Source organism: Nesoenas mayeri (genome assembly GCF_963082525.1).
Source record: "Nesoenas mayeri genome assembly, chromosome: 19".
NCBI lineage: Eukaryota > Metazoa > Chordata > Aves > Columbiformes > Columbidae > Nesoenas > Nesoenas mayeri.
In genome coordinates, this window is record NC_137568.1 from 5,339,161 (window position 1) to 5,350,092 (window position 10,932).

Sequence of the window (10,932 nt, forward strand, 5' to 3'; positions counted from 1 at the left end):
CGAGCGAGCCCTGCGATGCTCTGCTGGCACAAGCCGCAATGGGAGGTTTCCGGGAGCTGTTATGAAACCGATGAGGGATTTCAGGGAAATCCGCTGGAGCAAGAACAATCAATTAACCGCCTGTATTTACAGTAGCGCGTGTTCGCTGCCGCAGCAGCTGGGCTCTGCAGCTCGAGCAGCACCGTGGTCAGAGATGGGGTGGTCGAGGCTCTTTTTGGTCAAGTTTGGGCTGAATCCAGCCATTTCGAACCAGGACAGCGGTTGCTACCTGCCCTGGTCTTGTGTGGACATGAGCACATTCAAACCGCCGGCTCCTGTGCCAGTGACGACTGACCCTGCCATGGTGAATAACCAGGGACCCGGCCCTGATTGGGGGCTGTTTTTTTGCCGATAATAATGTGTCACCATGCAGGAGCTGTAGCACCAGCCAAGGGCCACAGGGTTTGTCTGGCACAAACAACCAGCATTAACTGGCACGGGCCGGTCGGCCTCTGCTGAACAGCTTTGCTTGCTGTAAACCCCAGAAATTCATTTATTGGAAAGAGTGCTAATTAAGATCTTTAGGGCTGATCCTGGTGAGCCCTGTGATGGGGATGTGTGGACAGTTATTTATTTGAATGCTTAAAAAAGGCAATGTCCTGGGATCTGGCTTTCCCCTCTTCCTCACCTCCTGCCAACTGCCCCTTTCCCCATCAGATCCCGCGCCCGCAGGCAGCACAAGGAGGGACAAGGACCACACAGTCATGTTATTATAAGGACTGTCAAAATGCTCGTGGCAAGGAGAGCCCTGCCGTCAGCATCTCCTGCTCCTCGACCGCCTTAGCCAAACGCACTCGTACGCTCGGCTTCCTGGTGTTAATGCATTTGTGGTTTTATCTCTTTCTGTGCTTGCTTTGCCACGGGAATGGACAAAAGCCTGGATTTCCTATTTGTGACAAATTCTGACTTGCAGAATCCGGCCCGTTGGAGGTGCTGGCTCCATGGAGGATGATGGGGGGATAAGTCACTGAGGGAGGTGTTGAGGGATGCTCTGGGAGAAAGGGCAGGAGCCCAGCACCTGGGGACACACGCCTTGTGGGAGTGAATGCACACGAGCACAGACAGACTCAGAGAAAGGATTTTTATGCATTTAACTTGTCCTTTTCAGCCTGTGATGGCTGCTGGAGACAGACTGGGTGGCCCTGGAGAACAGCAGAGGGGCTGCGATGGCTCTGGCCAGGGCCCCTGTCTGTGTCCCCAGCGCCCCAGGGTGGGACCTGAAGCGATGCTCATGCCTGCAGTGCCATGGGACAAAACACAGCGTGGTGACCCTGGCCGATAAACACCCTGGCTCAGTTCAGGATACTGTTGTGAGGAATGATCTTGTATTTTCCGTTCTCCGTGCTGTTCCTCCTCTTTTCATCTCACTTTCTCTAGTTGAGTCTTGCACATAATTAAACTTAAATGTTTGGTTACAGCCCATTGCAGCCCGTGGCCTAATTCTTACTGAGGCCATAGCATTAAACAGAATATTTGTTCACTCCTACAGGATTTCTCCCACCAGCTCCTCAAGGGTTTTCTCCAAAGCTGATTAACTTTCCGAGTACTCTTGTGAAATAATGACTGTTTTGGAAGGTCCCTAGTAGCAGGAGAGCAAAACAAAAGACAGGCTGAAGGGCAGTCGAGCATCCTCGCATCATGGGCCCGGTGATTTGGGGCTTGGACAGGACACAGAGCACGGGGTGAAGATCTGGGTGAAGACCCCAACCTGCGGCCATTGAGGCAGCTGCTCCTTTGCAAAAAGCTTTCCCTTTGCTGAGGGGGTGGCACGGGGGATGCCTGCCCTGTTTCCAGCTCCCAGTATGGACCAGTGCCTTGTGCTGATGGGGCAGCAGAGCCGGGAGGGGACAGGGACAGATGCAGTCGTGCCTGGGCTGCTGGCACCACCTAGTGGGGTTCCTGCCAGTGCTGTGCTGCAGCCACCCCAACGTCTGTACCCCTCCAGCTGCCCCACTCTGGGTCTGTGCTCCTGTACGTGGGCTCAGGCTGGCGGGGTTTGTGCTTTAACCTCCCGGTGATGCCCCGCGGCACAAAGAGGGTGCTTGGGGGTACAGAGGCTGCCCGGCTCAGCATCGCTCCTGGGCATAGCAGAGCCTGGCTCAGCCAGTCTCACCCTGCTCAGCCCGGGGCTGGCAGCCGTGGGAACCAGTGACCCCAATGTGGCGGTCCAAGGGGTCAGCATAGGACAGGAGGCTGTGGGTCAGGTCCTGCTGGGACATGGACATTGCGCAGCAATGTCCCAAGCCATTCTCACCTGCTTGGCTCAAATAAGGTCTGAAGCTCTCGGTTTTAATTATTTCAAACGAGGAGCACCGGCTGGGGAGCTCAGCTTTGCCTCTGCCGCCCTGGCACAGCCCAGCCCAGCAGCCAAAGCCACCTCCTTGTACAGCATCTTTTCAAGGGCTTTTGTATTTAGTAACGTCCATGGCAGCTTATAACCGTGCATTATAATTATGTGCTGGCATAAAAACATTGGCTGCATGTGAGAATGTGAAGTAGGTCAGGCAGCCATCTGGTCTTGCTGACAGACCTCCAGAACTATAGCTGAAAGAGTCTCATTTTAGAAACTTTACAGCTTGGATAAAACCAGGAAGATCAACCTTAAATGGGTGTTTCAGCCACCGCTGTAACTCCAGGGGTTAGAAAAACCACAGCCTGACACTTACTGGCTCCTGTTTTAAACATACCTAAAGCTTTGTGTGCTACTACTACTACTACAAAAATATTAATTCCCCAAAAGTGCCTGTCTCAGCCTCCCACCCAATAAGGTACCAGTGAGGGGGGCGCAGCTGAGGCCCCCACCTCCTCCTCCACCCCACAGGGCTTGCTTATTCTTGAATGAGGGAAAGTTATTGTACCTTTATATTGTTCAGTTTTAAAACCTGCGACTGCAGCTGCATCCACCAAACTAAACCAGAGTGACATAGCTCAACATCATCCCCCCCAAGCCCACACTGCTCCCTGGGAACAGAGCAGCTCCTGCCAAGCACTACACCAAGGGATGACTGGAAAGACCAGAATTTAGGTGCAGTTTTATTGCTCAGGCAGCTGTGCCTGCACTAAGAGCCCTCAGGTGTTCCCAGGACAGCACTTGCTCAGCCTTAATTCCACCAGAAAGCCCAGGGCAGAGCCACTGGGTGAAAAGAAATAAGCCGGTGGAAAAAGAAACCAGTGCTTGCACTTGCTCGTTCAGGTGGCCAGGCACAACTCAGCCTGCACGGGGCAAGACAGAAACACTTCTCTGCCCCGCTGTGCTCCGCTTGCCAGCACAAGCCTTTTCGATAACACACATAATACACTGCATGAGGGATGCTGCTGCAGGCAGCTGAACTGCTGCAGTTGAAGCTCCCTCTCAAGCTGTGATAAGGGTATGAAGTCACCAGACAATCCACCAAAGCCATCATTTTCTTTTTAGGGCTACCTGCAGGCTTTTTCAGCACAGTATTTTTTCCTTTTGTGTGGTCACAGGCTGGTGAAAAACCCTGTGTATACATACTGTGGGGAAGACAGGATTGTGTTGTGTGACAAGGAAGTGCTCAGTGTGGCCTTTCCTTCCCAAACCATGTTCCTCATCCCTTGTACCTGCTCAGGCTGCCGCTGCCCATGACAGACTCTGCTTTGCCGAAACTTCTCCACGAGGGTGAGAACTGAAGGACCTTCTGGACGCCTTCCTGTGTAACCTCATCTGGGTGTTCCTGCTCCATAGGGGGATTGCACTGGATGAGCTTTCGAGGTCCTTTCCAATCCCTGACATTCTGGGATTCTGGGATTCTGCATCCCCCATAACAACATCACCCCAGAGCAACTCCAGCAGTCTGGAATTTAGCACATCAAATAACCTGGAAGCTTCACACCAGGTGAATGAAATAAAGAGGCTGATCCTTTTTTTTTTTTCCAAACAGTTCACATTTATTGATAACGATAAAAAAATCTTTTAAAGACTATCTGTATTTTCTTAACAAGAATGAGGTATTATGTATACAAAACATTTACAGAATTTGATATGCGGTTCATGAGTACTGACAGAAAAGTGCAGGAGGACACTGGTAACAGGAGAAGAAGCCAACAGAGTAGTCATTGGCTGAGAAAAGGAAGAAGAGTAATAATATCACACGAAGAAAGACCAGGGTATGGGAAATTAATTAGTCAGACTGCAGTGATCAAGTCATATTGCCACAGCACTTTGCTTAGAGGAAGATTAAGTATTGTTTTTCTGGAGTTTTATCTCCCCAGCTGTTTGTGCTGTCATGTGCTTTGAGCTCTAAAAGATGTGTTAAGATTAACAGCAGGAAAAACCCAAAGTGCCACTTTTGAGCCAGCTCAAGTGAAAAAAACCCAAAATATAGATCTTCAGACTTGCAAAGTGACTGCAACTCAAAAAGGTCTATAAAGCCAGACATCTCTGGACAGATGTGGAGTGTCGAATGAAGCAGTTTCTTTACAGTTGTCAGCAAAATCGCCATCTGAGAGAAAGAGAGAGAGAGAAAGAAAGGGGACCATCTTCAACCCTTACAGCCTGGTAAATGGAAAGGAGCATTTGCAAAGCTCCCTGTGCCTCCTGGTGCACTGGGAACACTGGTTCCTGCACATCGAGAATCAAACCAGCTCCCAGCAGGCCGGGTTCCCCCGGGCAGACAGCTCACAGGAGCAGGCAGTGGGTGGGGAGCTGTGTGACACCAGAGCGCTGGCCTGACTCACACAACAGCACACTTCGGCAGCCTAAGTGACAGTCTAGTCTCCATCCTCAGTTTCCAAGCCCAAAAAAACCAAAATGGACCAGTTTGGTTCAGCTTAAGGAGACTGGCCTCTCAGTGTTACTGAAATAGTTCTTTGTCAGCTGTCTGCCACACTGCACAGCCAGAACTAGTCCACAGGAGATGCTCCTAGTTCGAGGTTGGTACCACCTGCCTCTCAAACTCTGCAGTCGCAAAAACAGATTTACACTGAGTTCAGAACCAGCTTTCCTCAGGCAGGGCACCCAGTATCTTAAGCGAGTTCTGCTTTGGAAGTGCAAGATCTTTGCAAGCTCCTCACCACTTCCCCACACCAGTGCTGCCTCCCCAAGATGTCGCAGAGCCCGGCAGGCTCTCCAGCAGGGCCTGCAGCCAGCGCAGTAGCTCCTTGTGCCTGGATGAGCTGAGCTCTAAGAGGGTGAGGACAGACCAAGCAGGGTCTAACTATGCAAATCCTGCTGCATTTTAGATTGAAATGTTCTCTGTTCCACTGCTGGGTCTGTCGTTGCCTGCTGAGGGCCCTTGGCTCAGCACTTCAGTCTTTTGTGCCTTTTGCATGTGGGAGAGGGGGCTCCAAGGGGAAGAATACCTGAACAGATTTTAATAAAGAGTTCAAGCAGGATTGCTTAGGGCTGGGTAGAATGGGGACAAAATCCAAAATGGACATGCACCACTGGCAGTAGCAACAGTGAAAACGGTCGAGCAGGCACCGCTTAGAGCATCCTCTACTGTATCACTCGGAGCAAAGATCCCTGTGCTCCCTGCCCACACTAAAGCTGCTGCTGCTCGGAATAAAGCGCTCAATTTCTGACACACACAGGGAAGGACAGGAGGCAAGAGGGACTGAAAAGCACAGGAAGGATGTAAGCCATACCTCCTTTAGGCTGACTTAAGAAGCAAGCTTTAGCTCTGAATAAATTCCTGATAAGAACAGAGTGTCAGTAAAATCAATTCACGTGGAGTGGCCTAAGGAAGTGGAGTGAAGCTTCAGCTCTGAGCTGGGAACAAATCCTCAGATCAATTCTGGATCAGCCCAGCGTGACACAGTGAGGGAGAGCCTGCTCTCTGCCTCTCTCTCCACAGAGCTTCGAGCGCATATCCAAGGAAAGAGTTAATTGCTTTAACCCATCAAGACCCAGAGCTCAAATTCCCAAAAAATGTGCTCATAAAAAGGTATTAGTGTTTACAGCCTGGCCACAGCTCTGTGGGCGTGCTTTGAAAAATACGGACTCACAAAGTCAAGTAGCTGGCAACTGCTTTTGTCTCGGACATCACTGGGTGGCAAAGGGAGATCAGTTTGCAGCACTGGAAGATCACAGGGGAGTTCTTAAGATGGCAAGGAATGTCCTGACAGGAGACTTGCAGTTGATTTCTAATGCACTATGGAGCATTTTTGGTAGGGTTTTTCTCTTTTTTGCTTTTAAACATTTACACAGTTAAAAAAAGTATTCTTAACTGATACACTGGTTATTTTTCCTTTCTTGAGAGCCCTTGTGTTCAGAGTTAGGATTTGTGCAAGCACACTTGCAAAAATACTTATGGCTGAGTTAGGAAAAAGGGTTAAATTTAAGAGACAAGCTGTTGGATCTAACAAGGACCAAAACCACTAAGTTTAAAATTCAAACAGCTACTTTACTATATATAAAAGGCTTTTGTGGGGTGGGGATTTTTTGCGCAATTGCCGGTTGAATACGCTGTATTGCAGTCAGCTGCCACAGGCGAGGGTCCAGCCATCTCATCCCTTTGCTTTTCATCTGTTGTGGCACTACCTGGAAATCATGGAGCTGGAATGGGACTGGCTAGAAGAGGTGGTGGCAGCACTGAGCTGGGAGAATCCGCTGTGGCTTGATTCAAGGCTGGTCATAGATCCCCTGCAACATAACACAAAGTAGTTTTAAGCTTCAGAAAATACAAATGTTTTGATTTCTCCTATGTATTGATATTGTATTTGCTTGTGCACTGAATAAAAACACCAAGTAAGCATTTTGATGAAGATACTCAAAAGTTTCTCTGCCTCACCACATGGGGACAGCAAAAAACAGCTGCTGTTCAAAGAGACTGAGAACTAGTTTCAGTCAAGCACATCAACTGACAGGCAACTGAACTGACTCGATTTCATTCTGAGTTGCATCCACATCTACACGACAACCTGCCAACTCCAACAACTCACACAACACTTCCAAAGCAGAGCAAAGTGACCAGCGATGATTACAATGAGATAACTAATTAACCCCTTTTACACATTAGTTGCTCCCAGTGCCAGTACTGGTTGATTATTTTTTTTTTGAGGCCTAAAAAGAGACAAGTCCTCACAACTTATTTGCATTTAAGTGAACTAAGTATCTATCATCTAAGTATCAGAAAGGTTTGACATCAGCTGACCTTCATGAACCTTGGCCAGACATACCTGAAATCTTCAGATCCTATTACTTCTGTATAGTACATGACTTTACATTTGTGAGAGGAGACCTGTAGAGATGCTAGAACATCATCCACACGAGGCAGGTTGGTTGCAGCACAGGCAGGCATGCTATGAAATTTCCACTGGAGAATATAGAAGCCAGGCCACCTGGTCACATGCGATCCCTGGAAGCAGCCGCAGCAAAAATTGAAAATTAACTTTATTAACACAAAGATTTGTAGGCTCGAAATTTTCTTTTCCAAGCTTAGATAAACTGCCTACATGCTCAGGATTTTTTCCCCAATGCTGGTATTTCAGCTCCTCAGCCAACCGGCAATGCCGGTCAGCTTTCCCCACACAGCATGCTTATAAAAGCTATGACAGAATGCCAGCGGTTCCTCCTGCTTTTTGACAGCGTCAAAGGCTTAGGATTTAAATACATTGAAAGGACAAAGTTGTTGTCTAAAACAACATCAATTCTTCCATTAATTGTTATTAATGGCTGTCCTTTGAGACTCTGAGAAAAGCAGGCAAAGCTCCTGCCTCACAGAAAGTGCAGTTCAAGCAGTCACTGTCCCATTTCCAGTTCAACGCTTCCAATTAGATGACTTAAGGAGCTCCTTTCAAAGGCTGCTCAACTCTCATTTCAAGTCAAAAGGAATAGCAGTGGCAGAGTGCAACTGTAAACATGCTGCATGTATCTCAAACTTGGTAATTAAAGGATAGGTTGCAAATGTGAAAAAAAACCTTCAGGAACCTTGGCCATAGGGAGCTCCTTATGCTGTCTGTTAGAGGGACAAACACACACACAAACTCAGTCTTAATTTCCAGACTTCTCTCATTACTGAGATAAGACACTCCAATATTTTTCACAGACTGTATACTTCAGAAAATAGTGGTCCAAATTACAGCATGAAGCACATGTTGATACTTCCTGGATGTGCACTGCTTTCTAGGTGGCTTTCCTGTATTCCTTGCTGATCAATACTGGACCAACGCAACCTCCCCTTGCAGCAGATCCCATGCAAATACAATCCCCGTTCCCCACAGCATGCAGCGAGGGACATAAGCTGAAATGTCGGCCAGAAGCGAGCAGACAGTCCGGAGCTGAATCACCACTCAGTCATCAGTAATGATTGTGAATTAGAACATCTTGTTTTGGAGCGAGCTTCCATCTGCTCCCACAGGAGGGTTCAGCTCTCTTACCTGCACACTCTCCCCTTCTTTGCAGATAAGGGGAGATTCCACCATGCTGTAATCACGGCCCAACTGCCAAACTTTGTCTATCAACTGGACATTGTTCCCACCAGGAGATGTAATACTGTGAGCTCCCAGAGAGTCCTTTTTAGGAGGCTGTGGGGCTCTTTTGGAATGAAAGATGTTAAAAACAATGTCGCCCTTGCACACATCAAAATCCCATGTGATCACAGATGAGGCATCCACAATCTGAATGAGAACCTGAAACAGAAAAGTCATTATTAGACAACAGCAATTTCCTCAGCAAACTCCTGCTAGAAAAGAAGACAAAGAGCAGAGCTCTTGTTGCTGGGCTTAATTTAGACTCTAAAAAAGGCAGTGTAGATACAACTTCTCTTCTGATACAGTATCCTTATTTTGACACATGACTTTCGGAAGCTCTCAAGTAGCTTCTGAGAATATAATTTGTCTTTGCTTAAAAGGACACTGCATTGAATAAAACGAAAAACAATGATATTTTCTAAATGGCAGCCAGGCAATACCAGGAATAGCCACCAATTTCAGGTACTAAAGCATCATTATACACCAAAACTCCAGAAGAACAAGCTAGAAGCAAGGCAACTAAATAATCAAGTTCTAAACCGTTTTCAGTACAAGAGACAGAGTCCAGAGCAGAGGGTTGAGATGAAAGAAAAGACACCAACTGTACCTCATGTGGAGCTCCTTTGAAGACACTTGCAGACTGGTAGATTGTTTCAGTCCAAAGCTTTATGTCTTCATTTTCTAACTCTTCTGCTGTCCGGTAAAGGGACTTGGGAACCAGCCCACCCTCTGGCACTTCACACTAAAAGCATAAAGAACTGTTAAAAACTATCCCCTCCATACATCCGCACCCTGACATGCACTCTGACTGCTGGCTTCAGAAACAAAACCTCACACATACAGAAGTTTAGGTGAGAGTGCAGAACTAGACTCCAGAGGAATAGATTTGTATATACACACACAGAACCATTTTTTTGTTTGGTGTGGTCAAGGCACATATTGCATTAGGAGACCTGGCTGTTTGTTAAGCCCTGCTAGCAGATGTGCCACATATTTCCTTGGGCTCCTTGTGGTATCAGCGAGTTCTTCAGGTGACATACACTCTTCTGATCAGCTGATGGTGACAGCTCTTGCTTGGTGCTGTGCTACCATATCTGCTTGAATGTGACAGGTAGCAGAGGCTATGGCTTTTAACTGTGCCTGGCTATTGTACAATGAGTATCAAATAACTTATTAAAGAAGTATTGTACTTCTTTTTTTAACACTGATTCAGAAGAAACACTAAGCCTAGAATCATTGCAGCCCCCTCCCCTCCAAACTACACCAGAATCATTCTGTTCTTCTAGGATTCTTTGTTCAGAGGAGTGGGGAAATAAAAAAAGCCCACCAATTGCTACGTGCACTAGTTTATATTCATACCATGCACTCTCCACCAAGAAAGTCAGGGACAATTTCTTTATCGATGTAATCCAGCAGTCCCCCAGGACCCTGGTAGTCGTTTCCTGCATAAATAAGGAATTTCTTTCTAGTGTTGTCATCAATGAATGGACTAACCTACAAACAGAGAAAAACAGAATAAATCAGATTCCTACATTTTTCTAGGGTTAATTTTGAAGCAATCAGTTTGATTGTATTAGTGTTATCACCCTTAGCAAAGAAGCTAAATTAACCAACTATGTAAGCAACTAGGTAGCATTTTTTAAACCATTCTAGGAATCCTATAAAAGAGATGTTTCCAAATGGCAACATTTCCTGCTTATAAAGCCTGATTTCTAAAGTGTTTCTATGAACTACAAGTGTGTAGCAGTGTACTGAGAGACTGAAGGAACACCTTGAATTACAAACATACCAGCGTCCAAAGAACTGGGAATACTCGAGGTGCTCTGAGGATAAGAAGACGACCCAAAGTCTCAGGGTAATTAGCTTCGACCACCTCAATGATTCTTAGCAATGCTTTGACACCAGGTCTCCATAAATGCCGCATGTTCAAGCCTTCTAGATCTACTAGACAGGTCCAAGAGCTGGATTTGAGAAAAACAAAAAGAAAAATCTCAATGGCATCAAAATTCTCCTTTCTCATGCAAGTGTTCAATGTACTGAAATGTGCAGACCCCACTCATGTTTTGTTTTCTTCTGTTTTACCTCCTTGCTTTGCACCTGCAGATGCTGGAGTTCAAGGGCCTTAGAACGGAAATGCCTCACAGTGTTCCAAGCACGATTAGAGTACGTGCAAGGATCACGTTGCACATCACACATATCTCCCTACAGACGTTTCAGACTCCAGGTGAAGGTTAATATGAAGCCAAAAAAGATCCTGTCAACAGCCAGCCCAAATGTTAAACCACTGCTGTTACTGGGAAATCAATTAAGTGGCCACACTGCTGCTATGAAACAATTCAACACTCATGGTTCATATTTCCTACTAACACAGCACAGCAACAGTGCCATTATACACCAAAGCTAATTCTGTTGTCAGATCTCCGGGATGGAAGATTTTTCTATAGGAAGCGATATGTTCTT

At 46.8% G+C, this 10,932-nt stretch overlaps 1 protein-coding gene across 1 annotated transcript in view; it reads right to left on the minus strand.

Annotated features, from left to right (window-relative positions):
* Positions 1-3,954: 3,954 nt before the first annotated feature.
* SEC14L1 (SEC14 like lipid binding 1) overlaps positions 3,955-10,932 on the minus strand; it is a 42,749-nt gene continuing 35,771 nt past the window's right edge. The window contains exons 11-16 of the mRNA XM_080356330.1: positions 10,262-10,433; positions 9,832-9,966; positions 9,080-9,214; positions 8,380-8,631; positions 7,180-7,358; positions 3,955-6,643 (exon numbers count right to left, since the gene is read on the minus strand). Of these exons, the coding sequence (XP_080212456.1) occupies positions 6,538-6,643; positions 7,180-7,358; positions 8,380-8,631; positions 9,080-9,214; positions 9,832-9,966; positions 10,262-10,433 (979 nt within the window). The 3' untranslated portion in view covers positions 3,955-6,537. The remainder of the gene's footprint in view (positions 6,644-7,179; positions 7,359-8,379; positions 8,632-9,079; positions 9,215-9,831; positions 9,967-10,261; positions 10,434-10,932) is intronic.